At 44.8% G+C, this 22,369-nt stretch overlaps 1 protein-coding gene across 4 annotated transcripts in view; it reads right to left on the reverse strand.

Moving 5' to 3' along the window:
- atp8a1 (ATPase phospholipid transporting 8A1) overlaps positions 1-22,369 on the reverse strand; it is a 508,819-nt gene that overhangs the window by 302,377 nt on the left and 184,073 nt on the right. For all 4 annotated transcript variants that reach the window (XM_072496670.1, XM_072496671.1, XM_072496674.1 and 1 more), the window contains 2 exons: positions 14,905-15,016; positions 12,224-12,389 (listed from right to left, as the gene is read on the reverse strand). In XM_072496670.1, coding sequence (XP_072352771.1) covers positions 12,224-12,389; positions 14,905-15,016 — 278 coding nt within the window. The remainder of the gene's footprint in view (positions 1-12,223; positions 12,390-14,904; positions 15,017-22,369) is intronic.

A 22,369-nucleotide genomic window follows, 5' to 3' on the forward strand; every position in this document is an offset into this window, starting at 1 on the left:
GGGTTTGTGAGAGGGAGGCAGCTCTTTTCAAGCATTAGAAGGGTATTGAACGTGGCTATGGCACTGGCGGAGGGGAAGGAAACAGAGGTGGTTGTGGCATTGGATGCTGAGAAGGCGTTTGACCGGGTAGAATGGGGGTACTTGATAGCCGTTCTGGAGCGATTTGCGATTGAACCAAGATTTGTGAACTGGGTAAAGTTACTATATAAGGAGCCGAGGGCGAGTGTCCGCACAAACAACATCAGCTCGAGATACTTTTCTCTCCACCGTGGGACTAAGCAGGGATGTCCTATGTCCCCCCCTGCTGTTTGCACTCGCGATTGAGCCATTGGCCATCGCATTAAGAGGTTTTGGGGTATGAATAGTGCGGGGGTGGTGGGAGGGGGGGGGGGGGGGGGAAGATAGAGCATAGTGTGTCCTGACTTGCTGTTATACGTGTCGGAACAGAGTATGTCGATCGGGGGAATATTGGAGCTGCTTCGAATGTTTGGATCTTTCTCGGGGTACAAACCAAATCTAGACAAGAATATTTTGTGGTGTCTCAGCCGGGGGTGGATGGCTGCCATTCTGTAGGGCAGGGACTCACTTTAGGTACCTGGGGGTGCAGGTTGCCCGGGAGTGGGGGGGGGGGGGGGGGTACAACATTTCTAGTTTGGTGGGGAGAGTGAAAGCTGATTTGGCAAGGGGGGATGGTCTCACTCTGTCACTGGCGGGTCGGGTACAGGTCGTTAAAATGAACGTGTAGCTGCGATTTCTGTTTATTTTCCAATGCCTGCAGATTTTACTGCTAAAGGCTTTTTTCAGAGAGATTGAGGGAACGATTACTTCGTTCATATGGGGGAGGGAAGCTGGCCAGAGTTAGAAAGGTGCTGCTACAGAGGGAAAGGCAGGCAGGGGGTTTGGGTCTTCCGAACCTGATGTATTACTACTGGGTGGCGAATGTGGAGAAGGTGCGGAGCTGGGTCAGAGGGGTTGATTCCCAGTGGGTCAGAATGGAGGACAGTTTGTGCAGGGGGGTCAGGATTGAAAGCACTAGCAAAAGCGCCACTCCTGATGGCCCCGGGGAAATACGCAGGGAGTCCGGTAATAATAGCTTCATTGAGAATTTGGAGGCAGTTTCGCCAACACTTCGAGCTGGGGGCAGGGTCAAGGGAAATGCCGATTTGGGGGAACCACAGATTTGAGCCAGGGAGGTGAGATGGAATTTTCGGAAATGCGAGAAGGGGATTAAGACACTCAAAGATTTGTTTCTTAGGGGTCGGGTTGCAGGATTGAAGGAGCTGGAAGCGAAGTATGGGCTGGAGCAGGGGGAAATGTTTAGCCACATGCAGGTTCGGGATTTTGCCAGAAAGGAGATACAGAGCTTCCCGGTGGAGCCAGCCTCCACATTGCTGGAGGAGGTGCTGACGACAGGGGGACTGGAGAAGGGGGTAGTGTCAGCGGTTTATGGAGCTGTTTTGGAAGAGGAGAAGGCACCACTGGAAGGGATCAAAGCAAAGTTGGAGGAAGAGTTGGGAGAGGATATGGAGGGGGGGGTTCCGGTGTGAGGTACTCCGGAGAGTGAACGCCTCCACCTCGTGCGCGAGGTTGGGGCTGATACTGCTGAAGGTGGTATACAGAGAACACCTCATGAGGGAGAGGATGAGCCGACTCTTTGAAGGAGTAGAAGATGTGTGTGAACGATGCGGGGGGGGGGGGGGGGCACGAATCACGTTCATATGTTTTGGTCCTGCCCAAAGCTCGAGGGTTACTGGAAGGAGGTTTTCAGGGTAATTTCTAAAGTGGTGCACGTGAAACTGGACCCGGGCCCCCGGGAGGCCATATTCGGGGTGTCAGACCAGCCAGGGTTGGAGACGGGAGCGGAGGAAGATGTTGTAGCCTTCGCCTCATTGATCGGCCGTAGGCTGATTCTGATAGGTTGGAGAGCAGCCTCTCCACCCTGTGCCCTGGTGTGGCGGGGGGACCTGTTGGAATTCTTGACTCTTGAGAAGGTTAAGTTTGAACTGAGGGGAAGGATGGAGGGGTTCTACAATTCATGGGCATTATTCATTATGCACTTTCAAGAACTGGATAACATCGAACATTAGTTGGAGGGGGTGGGTGGGAGGCAGTGTATGTTGATGGTGACTATGGGTGATTCCTGATTCCTTTTTGTCATTTGTTTATGAGAACATGCGGGCTAATGTTTGGGGTTTGGTGGGAGGATGGGATCATTGTTATTGATATGGGGATTGACATATTTGTCACTGATGATTGTTTATTGTTGGTGGGTGTAAATTTGGGAGAAAATGTGAAAAAGGAGAATAAAAATATTATTTTTTAAAAAGCTCTTCATGATGTACCATAACCTCATTTGTTCAAATATTTGAGAATGGTAATTCTTCAGTAGTGAAAGCACCGCGGAGAAATACATGACAGGAAACATCTATTTCCAAAAATGAAATGAAAATCGCTTATTATAGGCTTCAAATGAAGTTACTGTGAAAAGCCCCTAGCCGCCACATTCCAGCGCCTGTTCGGGGAGGCCGGTACAGGAATTGAACCCGCGCTGCTGGTCTTGTTCTGCTTTAAAAACCAGCTCTTTAGCCCACTGTGCTAAACCAGCCCCTATGATGTTTTGTTGATATTAGGCCAGGATCTATCTACAAACAAGTTTCTAGACAGGAATTGGAATTGATTTTGCTTCATTCCTTGGATCAGGTCAAAACGTTGAGCGTTGATGAGAAAAATTGAAGGTGGCCACTTTTTTTTGAGAATTAGTTAAAACATCTTCTGGAAATTGCAAGGTTTAGCTACACATCTGGTGCAAATTATAAGCCATGCAACTATTAATGATGGCTGAAGTTCAGAGACAATTTCAAAGTGGAACACAGAACGGATGTCCATGACTTGCAACCTGCTCAACAGTAGCCATGATGTGGAGATGCCGGCGTTGGACTGGGGTGAGCACAGTAAGAGGTTTTACAACACCAGGTTAAAGTCCAACAGGTTTGTTTTGATGCCACTAGCTTTCGGAGGGCTGCTCCTTCCTCAGGTGAATGAAGAGGTATGTTCCAGAAACATATATATAGACAGATTCAAAGATGCCAGACAATGCTTGGAATGCGAGATTTAGCAGGTGATTAAATCTTTACAGATCCAGAGATGGGGTAACCCCAGGTTAAAGAGGTGTGAATTATGTCAAGCCAGGACAGTTGGTAGGATTTTGCAGGCCAGATGGTGGGGGATGAATGTAATGCGACATGAATTCCAGGTCCCGGTTGAGGCCGCACTCATGTGTTTATATACATGTTTCTGGAACATACCTCTTCATTCACCTGAGGAAGTCTGCCGGGAAACCTGTTGGACTTTAACCTGGTGTTGTAAAACTTCTTACTGTGCTCAACAGTGATATTGTTTTATTCCCTACGTCTTGGAAATCTGTATATTTTCAGGGTCAGTAGGGATTCAGCAAGAATAAAAGGCTGATACGATTTACCTTGTTAATTATTTTACAATTAAACTTTCCTCTCAACATCATACATATAGAAGTATGACAGACAGGGAGAAGAAAATCATGGCTGAAGCGTACTGTAGATTGCCAGGAGTAACTTGATCACCACAGCAGATTTGATGGTAAATTAGTTCCATGAACAGAGTAGGACAAAACGCTTTGATTAGTATACAGTGCCACATTTAATTGTAAATTTCAACATAAATATAGCCAGTTTCTATAATTAAATAGCTTGTGATTGAGTCTATATGAAATTAGTTGTAACATAATGAGATATAATGGATTTGGTACTAAACAATTCATACCTTCAGTTTTTAAGCTAAAATTATTTCCCCTCCCTCAAACCTCCACAGAAGTTTAAAGTCACTGAAAATGTTACAGCCTCGATCATCACCCACACAAAATCACAGACTCAGAATTCTACAGTGTAGAAGAGGCTCTTCGGTCCATAGAGTCCGCCTCGACGCATGAAAGGCCCTGACCTGCCCACCTAATCCCATTTGCCAGCGTTTGGCCCATTGCCTTGAATGTTATGGTGCACCAAGTACTCATTCAGGTACTTTTTAAAAAGGATGTGAAGCATCCCACCTTTACCACCTTTCCAGGCAGTGCATTCCAGACCGTCACCACTCTCTGGGTAAAATTTTCCTCAAATCCCACATAAACCTCCCACCCCTCACTTTGGTTTAGTGTCCCCTTTTAACTGACCCTTCAACTAAACGCAACAGCTAATCCCTATCCACCCTGTCCATGCCCCTCAATCTTGTACACCTCAATCAGGTCACCCCTCAAGTCTTCTCTGCTCCAGAGAAAACAACCCAAGCCTATTAAACATCTCTTTATAACTTAAATGTAGTCCTTTATTCACACCAGCTCTATCCTCTCCAAATGTCACCAAAACTGAATTAATTGACTTCAAAACGGTTATCATAATTACAATCAACCTTGATGATTTCCTCCTGCCTTATATTTCGCAATCCTCTTACACCAGCCTCTTCTTCAACCCCTCTCACTGCTTCACCATCATTGGCCACTATGTTTCTGCCCCAAGGAGCCTACCAATCCAGTCATGGTACCTTCCTGCCCAATTTAAGTCCACTATTGCTTCATATACCCCTTTTTGATTCAATCAATATGCTGATACACACATATTAAGACACCTTTAGATGGTTAATTACTTTAAAGGTGCTTTACAAATGCAAGTCGCTGTGTCGACTACATTTGATTCTCTGATCATAATGTTTGCTCTAACATTGAGATACTTTAGGTATTTGTGAGCAATAAGTTCATAAGTTTTCCACCCAGCTAAAAATAATACACATTCCAAAATGATGGGCTGAATTTTCCTACGCTATCCCTTGCCAAGTCATACCTTCTGCCGCCAATGCTTTTTATTGGTGTTGACTATCTACTGAAGGAATCGTTGGGAATGATCCATGTCAGCAGAGAATGAATTGCGCTAGAGGTGAAGTGGCAGATGGGAGTCCTGATCCACCTCTGCTCTGCCTGAAAGAGAAAGTAATGGTCCCTGCACTTCAACATTCAACCAGTGGCAAGTAAGGACATTAAGACTTGTGATGACTTCAGGATCCAGGCAGGTACTTGTTCTCAGCACAGTGACAGATCCATCATGAAACATTGAAAAGACAGTTTCGCCCATCGGATGTCACAGAAGAAAACCAGAAACTAGCTTCGGGTTTCCGAACCCAGAATAACAACAAGCTCATGCAATTGCTTTCTTTCCAAATCCATGTTACCTTTACACCAAAAGCCAATTCGTTACCGGGGACTCAGTTTACTGTCTTCTGAAACTCTTCAGGGAAAGGTGTGTCAGAATTGTTGGCAGCCAATTATATCAGTACAGGATGTCACTGCATGAGTACATCATGGCAATGTATCTGACCCAAACACTTTCAGCTGATTCACTGAAGACCTTTGTTCCACCAAGTCCAAGGTGAGAGCTATTTTGTAACAGTTCTGTCAACCCATGTTTCTCTCTACCACTCCCATGGGTTCCCTCCTCACTTCCACTCCCCATCCCCATCCTGCTCCTCTCCATTGGGTGCATTCTGATCTGCTCTCCTCCGTCCCTGTCCTCCCCTCATTCCCTAGTCACTGTTGGCTTCGAACTGGTCTTGGAATAAGCTGATGACCAGCCCCCACGCTTTATGGAAGCCCTCGTCTGACCCTCGGATCGTGTACTAGATCTTCTCCAGGTGGAGAAATTCCGACAGGTCTGCCAGCCAGTCTGCAGCTGTGGGTGATGGTGCTGATCGCCAGCCTAGCAGGATACTCCGGCATGGAATTAAGGAAGCAAAAGCCAGGGGGTCGGCCCTCTTCCACGTATGTAGTTGCGGCTGGGCCGATACCCCGAAGACTGCCACTCTCAGGCACAGCTCCACTAGCCCCCCCCCCCCCGGGCATTGCCTTGAAGAAGGCTGCCCAGAACCCAACAAATCTGCGGCAGGCCCAGAACATGTGGGTGTGATTTGCCGGGCCTTCCAGGCACCGTTCGCATTTATCCTCCACCTCCGGGAAGAACCTATACATTCAGGTTCTGGTTAGGTGTGCTTGGAGCACCACTTTAAACTGCATGATGCTTAGGCTGGTGTAGGAGGTGGAGTGGTCCCTACTCAGTGATTCGCTCCAGTCTCCAACCCACTTCCACCCAGAGTTTTGTTATGGGCCAGGGTTTAGAGTACCCCAAAGTGTTTCATGGAGTTCACCTGACCCACAACTTTTAATAGAACATAGAAAATACAGCACAGAACAGGCCCTTCGGCCCACGATGTTGTGCCGAACCTTTGTCCTAGATTAATCATAGATTATCATTGAATTTACAGTGCAGAAGGAGGCCACTCGGCCCCTCGAGTCTGCACCGGCTCCTGGAAAGAGCACCCTACCCAAACTCAACACCTCCACCCAACACCAAGGGCAATTTTGGACATTAAGGGCAATTTATCATTGGCCAATTCACCTAACCTGCACATCTGTGGACTGTGGGAGGAAACTGGAGCACCCGGAGGAAACCCACGCAGACACGGGGAGGACGTGCAGACTCCGCACAGACAGTGACCCAAGCCGGAATCGAACCTGGGACCCTGGAGCTGTGAAGCATTGTGCTATCCACAATGCTACCGTGCTGCCCTTAAGAACAAATAAATCTACACTATATCATTTTACCGTAATCCATGTACCTATCCAATAGCTGCTTGAAGGTCCCTAATGTTTCCGACTCAACTACTTCCACAGGCAGTGCATTCCATGCCCCCACTACTCTCTGGGTAAAGAACCTACCTCTGATATCCCTCCTATATCTTCCACCTTTCACCTTAAATTTATGTCCCCTTGTAATGGTTTGTTCCACCCGGGGAAAAAGTCTCTGACTGTCTACTCTATCTATTCCCCTGATCATCTTATAAACCTCTATCAAGTCGCCCCTCATCCTTCTCCGTTCTAATGAGAAAAGGCCTAGCACCCTCAACCTTTCCTCGTAAGACCTACTCTCCATTCCAGGCAACATCCTGGTAAATCTTCTTTGCACCTTTTCCAAAGCTTCCACATCCTTCCTAAAATGAGGCGACCAGAACTGTACACAGTACTCCAAATGTGGCCTTACCAAAGTTTTGTACAGCTGCATCATCACCTCACAGCTCTTAAATTCAATCCCTCTTGTTAATGAACGCGAGCACACCATAGGCCTTCTTCACAGCTCTATCCACTTGAGTGGCAACTTTCAAAGATGTATGAACATAGACCCCAAGATCTCTCTGCTCCTCCACATTGCCAAGAACTCTACCGTTAACCCTGTATTCCGCATTCATATTTGTCCTTCCAAAATGGACAACCTCACACTTTTCAGGGTTAAACTCCATCTGCCACTTCTCAGCCCAGCTCTGCATCCTGTCTATGTCTCTTTGCAGCCGACAACAGCCCTCCTCACTATCCACAACTCCACCAATCTTCGTATCGTCTGCAAATTTACTGACCCACCCTTCAACTCCCTCATCTAAGTCATTAATGAAAATCACAAACAGCAGAGGACCCAGAACTGATCCCTGCGGTACACCACTGGTAACTGGGATCCAGGCTGAATATTTGCCATCCACCACCACTCTCTGACTTCTATCGGTTAGCCAGTTCGTTATCCAACTGGCCAAATTTCCCACTATCCCATGCCTCCTTACTTTCTGCATAAGCCTACCATGGGGAACCTTATCAAATGCCTTACTAAAATCCATGTACACTACATCCACTGCTTTACCTTCATCCACATGCTTGGTCACCTCCTCAAAGAATTCAATAAGACTTGTAAGGCAAGACCTACCCCTCACAAATCCGTGCTGAAATTAGATTGTGGTATGGGGAGCACACAGCCCACTCTACAGGTGTGGTACAGCAGAAATGGAAAAGTAATTTTTAAAGCAAAACAATGTTTATTCTATGAACTCAAGTTAACTTTTTGGAAACATAGTGAACATCTTAGCAACCATTAATTCAAATACAACCCCCAAAGAATACAACACTAAGTAATCCTTTAAGCTTTCCTTTTAACATCCATAAGACGTAAAGCACCTTTTACCAGAAGCACATTAGGTTTACATTCACTACTGAGAACATTTATAATTCTGATTTCACTAAATGATCAAGAGATAGTCTTTTCATGGCAGACAGATCAACAGTACACCTGCTCTGTCTGGCTTCAGTTCCAGCACTGAAAACAAAACTAAAACGCACCCTGCAGCAAAGAGCCTAAAACAAAAGTAAAAAGCTGACAGACAGCCCAGCTCCACCCACTCTGACATCACTGCAGTAATAAACCCCATTTCTTAAAGGTACTCTCACTACAGATATTTATATACACACCCATTTATAAACACCCATTTCTTAAAGGTACTCTCACACGACAGTTTGTCCTCCCATTTCTGCCTAATTCCGTCCAGTGGTGTCCTTGCCCCTTCCAGAAATCGTTCAGAGATGTCCCCACAGTTCCCCCTCTCCTTACTGTCACTGTTTTTTTTAGCTCTTCCAGTAAAGTGGCTGGCAGGGCTCTCGGGTACCTCACTCTGTCCATGCGGAGAAAGTGTTTGATTTGAAGGGGCTGGAGTTCCTCTCCTGTCGGTAGCTCCAGATCTTCCAAACGTTCGTCCAGGGTCATGAGTCTATCCCTAATGTAAGTCCCTGACTGCTAACGTTCCCCCCCGTCCTGTCTCCTTTTTTTGAAGGTGGCGTCGAGCATGGCTGGTGGAAATTTGTGGTTCCACAGATGGGGCCACTGGGGACATCTCAGTTAAACCGAAACGCTGTCTCATTTGGTTCCATGTCCTTAATGTGGCTACCACCACTGAGCAGGATGTATATTTTGCCAGGGGGGATGGGAGTGCGGCTAAGGCAGGGACTTGGAGGGTTGTTCCCTTGCAGGAGGGCTCCTCCAGCCTCACCCAGTCCATGTTGGGTTCTCGTATGAATCCCCTCACTCTCTCGGCTGTGGCTGCCCAGTGGTAGCATTGCAGGTTTGGTAGGGCTAGGCCACCAATACGTTTACTCCTTTGCAGTGTTGGCTTGGGGACGTTTGGGTTCTTCCCCCCACCCCCCCCATAAACACACACAAACACAATGATCATTTTGTCTATCACTTGGAATTTGGCCTTGGGGGAGGATACTCAGTATGAATCTGAACAGGAAGAGGAACCTTGGCAGTACGTTCATCTTGACCTTCTGCACCCTCCCCGGGCGAACAAGAGCAGGGTCCGTGGCCATCCCTGCCTTGTGCCTCTACGCAGTTGCAAGTATTCAGAACTGGTGGTGTTGGTCCGAACGCTCACCTCGGGGGCGTTATACAGGAGTTTCACCCACGAGGTGAAATCCGTCCTCAGCCCAAACCGCTCCAGTACCTCAATGAGGTACTTCCACTCAACTCTGTCGAAGGCCTTTTCTGCTTCCAGGGAGACGATCACCTCTGGTGTTCTCTCCCCGGATGGGGGTCATTATTACATTCAATAGCCGCCTGATGTTCTCAGTTAACGGTCTACGCTTGACAAAGCCCATCTGGTCCTCTGCAACCACCTCTGGTACATGGGTGTCCAGTCACATATCCAGGACTTTCGAGAGCATCTTCGCGTCTACACTGAACAGTGAAATGGGTCTGCATGATCTGCATTCCGTCCGGCCTTTGTCTTTTTTCAGTATCAGTGATATAGTGTCCTGTGTTAGCATTGGAGGCAGGGTGCCTCTCGTCCGTGAATCTGTGAACATGTCCTGTAGGTGTGGAGACAGGGGTAGTGTGAATACTTTATAGAGGTCTGCCGGGAACCCGTCGGATCCCGGCGCCTTCCCCGCCTGCTGATGCTCTCCATGATTCCTCCCAGTCCTATTGGTGCTTCCAGCTCCCCTTGCCCCCACAACTAGCATGTTCAGTCCATCGAGGAACTGCTTCATCCCTGCGTCCCCATCGGGGAGTTCGGAGGTGTACAGTCCCTGGTAGAAGATTGCAAAATGCTTGATTGACCAAGAGGCCTGTGTCCAACCTCCACGTGGGCATTAGGCAGGACCCATCTCCAACCTCACATCCACGTAATGTGGAGTGTGGTCGGAGATTACTATTGTGGAGTATTCCACCCTATTACTGGGAGCATCGATTTTCCCACTGCAAAGAAGTCAATACGTGTGAATACTTCGTGCATCGGCGAGAAGAACGAGAATTCCCTCTCACCGGGTGTCGGAACCGCCATGGGTCCACTGCCTCCCTGTGCTCCAAGAATGCTCCCAGTTCCCTAGCCATGCCTGTCTTTTTCCCCGCCTGGGGCTCCAAAGGTCTGTCAATGGTTCCTGCTGATGATGCCCCCCCCATGGTCAATTGGTGTTTGACGATATCAGGGATTTCCACATTGGTCTTTTTTAATGAAATCCGTGTTGTCCCAGTTGGGAGCGTACACGTTTACCAGACCACCCAGTGCCCCGTCCAGACACCGCTGACCATGACGCACTGTCCCCCTTGGTCCGTAACCATTTGTGTCGCCGCAAACACCATCCTCTTACTAATCAGCATGGCTGCTCCCCTAGTCCTCATCCCGTAACATGAGTGATACGTCTGCCCCACCCAGCCCTTCCTTACCCGTAGTCAGTCTTACTCCCTCAGGTGTGTCTCTTGCAGGAAGATTATGTCGGCTTTCAAACTTCTCAAATGGATGAAGATTCTGGTTCTTCTCACTGGGCCGTTAAGTCCCCTGACATTTCAGGTGATAATCCTGGTAGGGGTTTTTTGTCCCACCCCCTTTCTATGGGATCGACCATACTTACCTGGTGGGTGCGCCCCTGCACTCTGGGAGGTTCCCCTTTGTTTGGTCACCGCCAACTGTGTGTACGCCACGTGGGTGCGCCACTGCACTGCGGGGTCTCCCTTGTTTTAGGGACCCTCCAAAGTGGCTGCTTGTGGGGCCTCTTGTCCCTTCAGCCTGCACTTTACCTGCTGAAGGCAATCCGAAGACCAACCCTTTCTTCCCATCGTGTTCCTTTTGTGTTCCTTCTCCCCCCACCGCCCCACCCCCGACCCTGTATCATCACCCCCCCCCACCTTCCCTGTCCCTGTATCACCACCCCCCGCCCCCTCCCCCCGGCCAGGTGCTCCCTCCCTTGCCGGGAGGTGCGCCACGCCCCTGTTGCTGTATAACCTCTTGTGTTAGCTATCCTTGCTAGTCCCTGGGTGTCCGGTGTCCGCCTCATGGCTCCGCCAGCTTGCCCACCTTCTGCTCATGGCTTTTTCTGCCACTTCTGCTGTCCCTTCAACCCCTCGAGCTCCCGTTCGCTGGCATTCTGGTTCTATTTTTTTCTGAATTGAGGTTAAGTTGCTTTCGAAATTTCGGGCAAAATTTGCCTAAAAGTGCCCATCTAGTACTGGCCTGGAGGACAGCCATCTGATGTGCATCCACTCAGCACATCACCGTCACCAGAAGTCTGTCATGCTAACTTTTTAACAGTGTATTCAAACTTGGCCCAATTTATTTATGTCACATCTGATATTTGAAGAAGCAATAGATATTTTGGAATGATTAATAGCAAATTAATTTTAAGGGTTCACTGGGAAGAGAATCAGGCTTCACTGGTTTATGTTGTTTGAAGCTTTCGGTTAGATAGTGAAATCACTTTTAGTATTTTTAAATGACGCGTATGGTTTACCTTCACATGGGTGCTTCATTGTGAACGTATTTATACTGCAATGCAGTGCAAAGGAGAAGTAGTTTGCTTTACACAATTTCCCCTGCATTGATCTAAGAGCAGCCTGTATCCAGAGTCTGAACCCAATTTGACACTGGAATGATGTAGAGAAACCCCATGGAAGGAGGAGCCTCTCGTCTCTTCATTTCAATATGCTCCACAACTACGTTACACCACACATGTTTAGCGCTGGTGTAGCAATGAAACAACATCACAATGATATGGCAATAGCACCCTTAGTCTTGTGGTTTCGCAGCACCATGCTCATCATACAGGTGAATAAAGGTATTCACACAAAGTTTGTCATCCAACTGCAGTGTCATTAATGACACACTTTCAAAAAATAATAAACAGCTGATTAACAAATCTTACATCCAACACAGATAATTTATCAATAAAGGCAATAACAAATCATATTTACTCCAATTAGTAAATTACTAACTTTGAGAAGTGTGAAAATAACAGACGCAGAAAGAACCAAAGTGGTCAGTTTTGTACATTTTGTTAGATTCTTACCACTGACGTTTAGGTACCAGTCTCCTTTAGCATGCTTGCTCGTCCATATTGTTGAACCAATGGCACACACCAAAGATATGAAGAGAAGCAGACCAAATAATAAGAGGATTTGCAAATTTGTGATTCGTTCCACATTTGATAATTTCAGGGGAGCTCGTGTTGTATTCTGCAAAATAATTTACATGAAATTATAAATATAAGTTGTTGCATTCAAGTTTCATAACTGTAACCCTTAGTTTCAAAACAGATCACAAAGCTCCAGTAATTCATGCAAAAGTCAAACAAAATGCACTGACACCCTCTCGTTACAAGAGATTTAATTTGCCATTAATTTTTATTTTTAAATAAATCCATCCCTGACATCAAATTTGACAAATTGCATGGCTGGAGTCTGCTCAGTTGAGCTGGTATATTCTATTCAATTTTCCCCAAAATTGCAGAATCGGTGCAAAAAAAAAAAAAAGAAGAATTTTAAATGTAAGTTATATTCAGCGCAGCTCAAATTTCCTTTTGTAGTAGTTTAAAAAACATTGCACTAGAAGCAGGCCCTGCCCACAAAGCTAGCCATGCCCCCAGATTGAATTAATAACCATTATGAGTTGCTGCTGATTATGCGGTTTACAAGCCTTTGAGGCGACCTCAAAATTAACCTGATCTTTTGGATAGAACAATATAAAAAGATTATAAAGCCTTCTGGATATTTATTTTTAATTGAAAGAAACTGACAAATACACAACAATGTGGCAAGCTAATGGCTCCGAGCATTTTTTCCAGTTATTCAGAAACAGGTTTAGAGAAAAACTTATATTTATATATCGTCTTTCATAACAACCAAATGACTTAAGTGCTTAGAGCCAATGGAGTATTTTAAAATGTTGTCACTGTTGCAACGTAAAAAAAATGTGCAACCAATTTGCACGCAGCAAGCTCCTACAGATAGCAATGTGATAATAACCAGATCATTTGTTTTTGTCATGGTGATGAGAGATAAATATTAGTCAGAATAACAGGGATAACGTCCTTGCCATAGTCTTTTATATCTGCCCGAGAGCAAAATGGGGCAATGGCATCGGGGAGGCAGTGGTACATTGTCACTGGACTAGTAATCGAGAGACCAGCGTAATGCTCTGGGGATCCAGGTTCAAATTCCACCATGGCGACACATCAGCTACTCTGCTATGTTCTCTTCAAGGTTGGTATTACAAGACAGGCATCAATCTATCCCTGTCTGCCATTACCTGTCCGCCATTATAGTAATATAAATATCTGAAAATACTAACTTTTTCTTGTAAATAGAGTATCGTGATGGGATAGTCTTTTAAAATTATTTGTAATACTTCAGCAACATCACTACGTTTAATCATATCTTAATAATTACAAAAATAAAGCTTTATCAACAGGTATTGTTGAATTTCTGCTGCATTTAGGCTCTCCACTGTCTTATTCAATGATGTCATACTACTTTAAATGACACGTTTCATCAAGCAAAAACTCATGGATCTTCACAGAAATATGCTTTTATTTAGAAAAGCAGTTAAAGCACATCTATAAATGCATATTTACGGATAAATAGCAGACATAAATTGGTTAACGTTTTTACAGGATTTTATTTATTCTTTCATGGAACCTGAGCATCCCTAACAATTAGTTAATTGCTATTAATAATTCTCCATGCGAAGGTGGAATTGGGCGACCTTCTTGAACCACTGATACATAACCACCGATTTCATAACACACTGATTTCATAACACGCAGATATAGATACATTTACCAGTCGATTTCCAAGCTGTTAGGATGTAGAATGGTTAAATGGAAATAATAGCTAATCAAATTATTTGATTTTCAGCCAGAAACATTAATGTTGCTTCTCTCGCCACAGATGCTGCCTGACCCATTTAGTTATATTATTTTCTATTTTTTATTTGAAATGGTTTGATTTATTGAATAAATTATTGGAAAGTCAGATTTTAAAAAGGATGGAATGTCAGAAGGTACAAAAGCCTTCAACATTTTTTCTTCAATGTAACCTTCTTATACTCCTGTCATTTTATAGTTGCAATGTTTCAAGAAGTTATATTGGACAATTCCCCATTCCCTCCTTCAACCACCAATTGTCACTAATCAATTTCCAATTGCCATTATAGAAAAACACCCGGCGGGGTGGTCGGTAAATCCCACCCTTAGTTTCCATTAATACGCCATGGAAACTTTAAAAATATCTATTACTACAAAGAATCCTACAAAAGGGATTGAACGCAAGAGACAAAGACATTCAAACTCCAATGCACAATTAAATGGTGGCAGATGGTAATTCTCTAAAAGATTCATCATAACCTTGGCTCTCCTGGAGAGGTCCCTAAATGGAGGCTAAAATATTTTTTCACGTGGGAGAGACAAAAAAAAATAGTGGAACCACTCTTTCCATCTCCCCCCTCTCCCCATGTCCTTGCATCCCTTTTGACAGCATTATACAACAACATTGCCAGAAGTAGGAACAGGGTTCAGATCCATCATTTTCAGCAGACATTGCATACACACAGTATAAAGAGATTCCAGAAAAGAAAATATCTTTATCCATTGATCATTTCCTCCTCCTTCAATGCGAGACTTCTAAGAGAAAACTGATAATTCAAGCCAAAATTCACAAAATACATTTTCAGCAAAATACCATTCAAACATACCTGCATGAGTTTTGTATCATGTCCTGTGTAAACCACGATTCCATGAACCCATTGGGTGTTTCTTAGTTGAGCACCTCGCAAAAGAATTTGATCTTGGCCCAAGGGAAAAGTGCTGCAAAAAAGATTAATTAAAAATGCAAATCGCAGCTGAGACAAATATTGAAATGTAAATAATCAAACTACAAAAAATAGAAAAATTATTAACTTCCTTCATTGAAAGCTACAGGGACATAAAATTATCTGAAGTATTTCTATAATGGCTTAGGTTAAAATTCAAATCTGGCCCATTCTGGAAAAAAAAAGTTTGCATCATTTAACATAAATAAAACAAATGTAGAATCTTCAAAAACATCTGATTTCTTCTTTGTATCCCAACAGAAAGTATAACAAAATGGAAGTGTTGTTGCCTCGCGGCAATCTGTTAATACTTGAAACCAAATTCATTTTTGCAGTAGTTCTACCACATCTGAATCAAAAAGTGGACTACAATACTACTGAATTTCAAGTTAATCATTTATTAAAGTTAATTACTTGTAAGCGAATTTCATAAATATGTAAAAACAATAGGGTACTGATAATAGGGTACTAACAGAAAGCAACATAAAAATTACTAATGAGGTTGAGATTGTTGCAAAAAGCCATTTGATCAACTAATTACTTTTAAGGGAGGGAATTTGTTACCTTTACCTAGTCTGCACCACATGTGATTCCAGACCCACAGCAACGTAGTTCACTCTAACTATCCCCTGAAATAGCCTCACAAACAACTTGATAGAACTCACTATCAACTGCCAAGGGTCAATTATGGATAGGCAGTAAATATTAGCCTGGTCAACAGCACCCAAATATCAAGAACAAATAAAAAGTTTGGCTTAAGCATAAAATCCATGCAATACAGAAGGAGGCCATTCGGCCCATCGAGTCTACACTGACTCTCCGAAGAAACACTCTACCTAGGCCCCTATCCCCGGAACCTTGTGCATTGTTCATGGCTAATTCACCTAACCGGCACATCTTTGGACTGAGAGGAAATCAGTGTACCTGGAGGAAACCCACGCAGACATGGGGAGAACGTGCAAACTCAGGCAGTCACCCAAGGAAGCAAGCTGGGTTTGATAAGGATCAAAAGAAAATCTCACGAAAGCAGAGGGCATGGTTGAAGTAATTTTCATCTGTCTCCACAAAAAAAGAATGTTACCAATGCCACAATAAAAGGGAGGTTGCACAAAAACAAATAAAGAGGCAATGCCTAAAAGGTCATAAGTGCTCAAAGTTGGAAAGTCATTGGCTCCAAGTGGGATTCATTCCAGGTTGCTGAGGAAGCAAAGTCTCTGGCCACAACATTTAATCCTCACTAAATTATGGAAGTGGTGTCAGAGGACTGAATTATCCCATCGAATCCCCAGTATGGAATGAGGTCATCTGTTCCATCGAGTCTGCATCAAACAGACCAAGAGCACCCTACCTAGGCCCACTCCCCCATCCTATCCCCGTAACCCCATCCAACCTGCATGGCCAGTCCTCCTAACTTGCACATCTTTGGACTGTGGGAGGAAACCGGAGCACCTGGGGGAACCCTACACAGACAGGGAGAACGTACAAACTGCACACAGTCACCCAAGGTCAGAATCGAACCTGGGTCCCTGGCGCTGAGGCAGCTGTGCTGACCACTATGCCACCGTGCCACCCTTATTCCAAACGCTACACCTCTGATCAAAAAATGAAGCAGGATAAGTCCAGAAACTGCATAATTATCATCCAAACATCAGAGGTGGGGAACCTTGTGGACATTATATTCTGGGACAAAATTAATTACCACGTTAATTGATTTCTTGAGGCTAATTCCTAACTGATTAATGGGATTGCATTCTTTAATTAAATAATGGAGAATGTTGATGAAGGAAGAGCAGCAGACATACCTAGATTTTCAAAAAGGATTTGATAAGTGCCACACAATAAATTTAGTAGTACAATTGTAAACTAGGAGAATAAAGGGTCAGTGGCAGCATGGTATAAAACCATCCAAGAGGCAGAAAAACGTATTAGCGAATGGTTACTTTTTAGACTGGAGAGAAGTAAATAAACAAAGACATAACTTCCAACTGTACAGCATCTTTGGCAACCTCAGGACCTCCCAAGGCACTTTATGGCCAAGTAAATACAATAATGACATTTCAAAGTGATGTAGGAATTGTGGCAGCTGAATTGCACACAGCAAGACCCTACAAACTGCAATGTGATAAATGATTAGATCATCAAGTGATGTTGATTGAGAAATACATTTTGGCCAGGACCTCAAGGCGACACCCCTTGCCCATCTTCAAATAGTACATGTACCCAAGAGAGTAGATAGAGCCATGCTTTAAATTCTAATGTGAAAGGCAGTACTCCCGATAGTGTTGCACTGTAAGTCTCAGCCTGAATTACATGCTCAAATTTCTCAAGTGTGACTTGAATCCACTAACTTGTCTCAGGAGCACACCACAACAGTGCCACTGCTGACACTCAAATGAACAATGCACTCCCAGCGTCCATAATGGGACCAATCCTCTTTACAATACTTGGATTTAGATGCAAAGGGTGTAATTTCAAAGTTTATTATTGACATAAAATTTTAATATTAAGCAAGTAGTAAGGACACAGGCAAACTGGTGATGTATGAGCAGATGCATTTTGGAAGGCAGAAAGGTGAGTCAATATGACCTAATGGTGCAATTTTAAAGCAGGGTGAAGGGAGAGAGATCTGGTGGTTCATGTACATATATTTTTTATGGTAGCAGGACATGTTGATAAGGCTGCTAAAACATATGGGGTCCTGGGCATTATAGAATAGACCCATTGATAAATACCAGGGATGGGAGAAATCAGTTATGCGAAGAGCATAGAGAAGCTGGAAGTGTTCTCCTTGGAACAGAGAAAGTTAAGACAAAATTTAAAAGTGTTCAGAATGAGAGAGTAATTGAGCAGAAACTGCTTCCACTGACGAGAAGGTTGGTAATCAGAAGACACAGATTTAAGATAATTCACAAAACCAGAGAGGTGACGAGGAGATTATTTTTTTAATATTCACAAAGCTAGTTATGATATGGAGTGTGCTGCCTGAAAGGATGGCAAAAGCAGATTCAATAGTAACTCACAAAAGGGAATTGGATATGTACATAAAAAGGGCACAAGTACAAAAGGTCAGAATGGCTTTCTTCTATTCCGTATGACTCGATGAACATGCATAGAAGAAATACGTTGAGTTAGGTTAATGTGCCTCTATCACAGCTTTAACTCTTGCCTCTCTTCAGACACTAGTTCACCTCATGCTCCCTTAAGCTAAGAAGCATTTTGATTGCAGTGTAATTGTAAAATAACTGTCATAGGTCCTGACAAGCACTGAGACCATAAGACATAGGAGCAGAATTAGGCCATTCGGCCCATCAAGTCTACTCCACCATTCAATCATGCTTCTTATCCCCATTCTCCTGCTTTCTCCCCATAATCCCTGATCCCCTTATTAATCAAGAACCTAACTATCTCAGTCTTAAAGACACTCAGTGACCTGGCCTCCTCAGCTTTCTGCAACACAGAGTTTCACAAACTGGCCGAAGATGTTCCTCCTCATCTCCGTTTGAAAGGATCATCCCTGCAGTCTGAGGACATACCCTCAGGTTCTAGATTTTCCTACTATTGGAAACATCCTCTCTACGCGCACTCTATCTAGGCCTCTCAGTATCCTGTAAGTTTCAAAAAATCCCCCCTCATCCTTCTAAACTATGAGTACAGAGGCAGAGTCTTCAACCACTCCCCATATGAGAAGCTCTTCATTCCCGGGATCATTCTCGTGAACCTACTCTGGACCCTTTCGAAAGCCAGCACACCCTTCCTTAGATACAGGGCCCAAAACTGCTCACAATACTTCAAATGGTGTCTGACCAGAGAACAACCTCAAAAGTACATTTCTGCTCGTGTATTCTAGCCCTCTCGCCATGAATGCCAACATTGCATTTTCCTTCCTAACTGCCGACTGAACCTGCACGTTAACAAAGAGATACTTGAACGAGGACTCAAGTCCCTTTGTGCTCCTGATTTCCCAAGTTATTCCTGTTTAGAAAATAGTCTATGCCTCCATTCTTCCCAGCAAAGTGCATGACCTCACACATTTCCACATTACATTCCATCTGCCTTTTTTTGCCCACTCTCCTAGCCTATCCATGTCCACCTGCAGCTTCCCAGCTTCCTCAATACCTGTCTCTCTGCATATCTTTGTATCATCTGCAAACTTAGCAACAATGCCCTCAGTTCCTTCTTCCAGATCTTTAATGTATATTTTGAAAGGTTGTGGTCCCAACACCGATCCTGAGGCACACCACTATTCACCGGCTGCCATCCTGAAAAAGACTCCTTTATCCCCACTCTCTGCCTTCTGCCAGTCAACCAATCCTTTATCCATGCCAGTATCTTACCCTTAACACCATGTGCTCTTAACTAATTTAACAGTTATAAATATACGGCCATCCTGATTAGTCAGTCAAGCCTGGCTCTGCAAAAAATGGTCATCTAAGTGGTTCCACACAGGAATCTTAAATACATTTTTTTTAATGTGAAAAAATGACCCAGGGGAATAGAATTTTCTGTGAAATTATTTTACTTCAAATGAAATCAGTCACAATGACAGTATTATCAGTAGATGCCAGTATCTGACAGCTGGCAAAATGATCCAAAATTATGTTTGCAATTTGAGAGGTGAAATGCCCTACAACAGTATTTATACCCTGAAGGCCATATACACAGGGGTTGGAGCCAGCATAAAACCCCCAAGGTCATATGCAGGGAATGTTTGAGATGAAATGTAAATGCACATTATAACTGCAATGGCAGGTATAGTGAGGTACTGCATGTTTTGTATTGAAAGAAAGTGACCTGCATTGCACTTCATGCAACGTCAAATTTGAATTTTAATGCAATGTACTTTTAGACATTTTATGAATATAGTATGTTTGTGAAAACAAGATATTTGTATCTTGTATCAGCGTTCAGAGGGAGGCTTCAGGTCAAACAGAACATGACTGAGGTTAGACTGGAAAGGTTGGGACTGTTCTCCTTGAAGAGCAGGCAGGCGAGAGGAGATTTGATAGAAATGTTCAAATCATGAGGAGGCTGGACAGAGAGAAACTGTTCCTGCTTGTTAAAGGACCAAGAACGAAAGGACACGAATAATTGAATAGTTACTTTGCATCAGTCTTCACAGTGGAAGACACCAGTGGGATGCCAGAGCTCCAGGAGAACCAGGGGGCAGAGGTGAGTGCAGTGACCATTACTAAGGAGAAGGTTTTGGAAACTGAAAGGTATGAAGGTGGATAAGTCACCTGGACCGGATGGACTACATCCCAGGGTCCTAAAAGAGATAGCTGAGGAAATTGTGGAGGCATTGGTGATGATCTTTCAGGAATCACTGGAGGCAGGAAGGGTCGCAAAATACTGGAAAGTGGCTAATGTAAGACCCCTGTTTAAGAAGGGAGGGAGGCAGAAGACAGGAAATTATAGGCCGGTTAGCCTGACTTTGGTCATTGATAAGATTATAGAGTCTGTCATTAAAGATGAGATTGCGAAGTGCTTGGAAGTGCATTGTAAAATAGGACCGAGTCAGCACGGCTTTGTCAAAGGGAGGTCGGGTCTGACAAATCTGTTAGAGTTCTTTGAGGAGGTAACAAGGACGTTAGACAAAGGAGAACCAGTGGATGTGATTTATTTAGATTTCCAGAAGGCCTTTGACAAGGAGCCGCATAGGTGACTATAAGTTAAAAGCCATGGTGTTAAGGGTAAGATGCTGGCATGGATAGAGGATTGGCTGACTGGCAGAAGGCAGAGAGTGGGGATAAAGGGGTCTTTTTCAGGATGCAGCCGGTGACTAGTGGTGTGCCTCAGGGGTCTGTGCTGGGACCACAACTTTTCATAATATACATAAATAATCTTGAAGAAGGAACTGAAGGCACTGTTACTAAGTTTGCAGAAGATACAAAGATCTGTAGAGGGACAGGAAGTATTAAGGAAGCAAGGGGGCTGCAGAAGGATTTGGACAAGCTAGGAGAGTGGGCAATGAAGTGGCAAATTAAATACAATGTGGAAAAGTGTGAGGTTATGCACTTTGGAAGGAGGAATTTAGGCATAGACTATTTTCTAAATGGGGAAATGCTTAGGAAATCAGAAGCACAAAGGGACTTGGGAGTCCTTGTCTATGATTCTCTTAAGATTAACGTGCAGGTTCAGTCGGCAGTTAAGGTGGCAAATGCAAGGAGCTTCCGGTTGCGGCGATGCACTGCTAAGCCGCACGTTTCGGCAGCTCCCGTTCTAACGGACTTTTGGGCTCTTTTCGGGAGCCCCAACGGAATTTTTTTTAGACCAAGCCCAGTGTGTGGTGACAAAGGAAGATCTCTCTTCCCCCCCCCCCCCCCTCGTGTGTGTATGGAAAGGACCAGTGGTAGTGGCCAGATTGCGAAGGATCCTTTGGAGCAGCGGCAGAGAAGAGAAAGGAGAAGCAAGATGGCGGCAGATGGAGCCCAGACGGCATGGGGCCCGGACCAGTAGGAATTCCTCCGACGATGTGTGGAGGAACTTAAGAAAGAGGTGCTGGCGCCGATGTTATTGGCAATCGAGGGACTGAAGGAAACACAAAAGGTCCAGGCGATAGAGCTCCGTGGAGTGAAGGCAAAGGCAGCCAAGAATGAGGATGAGATACAGGGCCTGGTGGTTAAAAACGGAGACGCATGAGGCACTACATAAGAGGTGCATAGAAAGGCTGGAAGCCCTGGAGAACAGCTCGAGGAGGAAGAACCTACGGATTTTAGGTCTCCCCGAAGGAGCTGAGGGAGCTGATGTTGGGACTTGTGAGCACGATGCTCCATACGCTAATGGGAGCGGAGGCCCCAACGGGTCCCCTGGAGGTGGAAGGAGCGTACCGGGTCCTTGTGAGAAGACCAAAGGCGGTGAAATACCAAGGGCGATAGTGGTGAGATTCCACCGCTTCATGGACAGAGAGGCGGTCCTGAGCTGGGCCAAGAAGGTACGGAGTAGCAAGTGGGAGAATGCGGTGATACGAGTGTATCAGGGCTGGAGTGCGGAGGTGGTGAGAAGGAGGGCGAACTTTAATCGGGCCAAGGCGGTGCTTCACAGGAAGAAAATAAAATTTGGGATGCTGCAGCCGGCGCGATTGTGGGTCACACATCAGGGCAAGCACTACTACTTCGAAACGGCAGATGAGGCATGGACCTTCATTCAAGAAGAGAAACTGGACTGGATCTGAGAGTTTGATGTTGGGGGGGAAGCAATGAGGTGGTGGTACAGGAATGTAAAGTGGGGAAAGGGGAGGTTTATTATACAGCAATGTTGGATGGGGAATTTCTCTCCCCCTGATGGGGGGGGGACACGAAGAAATGTGGGCGCCGGTGGGGAAAAGGGACAGAGAGGGGGAGGGGGAATG

The sequence above is a fragment of the Scyliorhinus torazame genome, chromosome 3 (assembly GCF_047496885.1).
Source record: "Scyliorhinus torazame isolate Kashiwa2021f chromosome 3, sScyTor2.1, whole genome shotgun sequence".
NCBI lineage: Eukaryota > Metazoa > Chordata > Chondrichthyes > Carcharhiniformes > Scyliorhinidae > Scyliorhinus > Scyliorhinus torazame.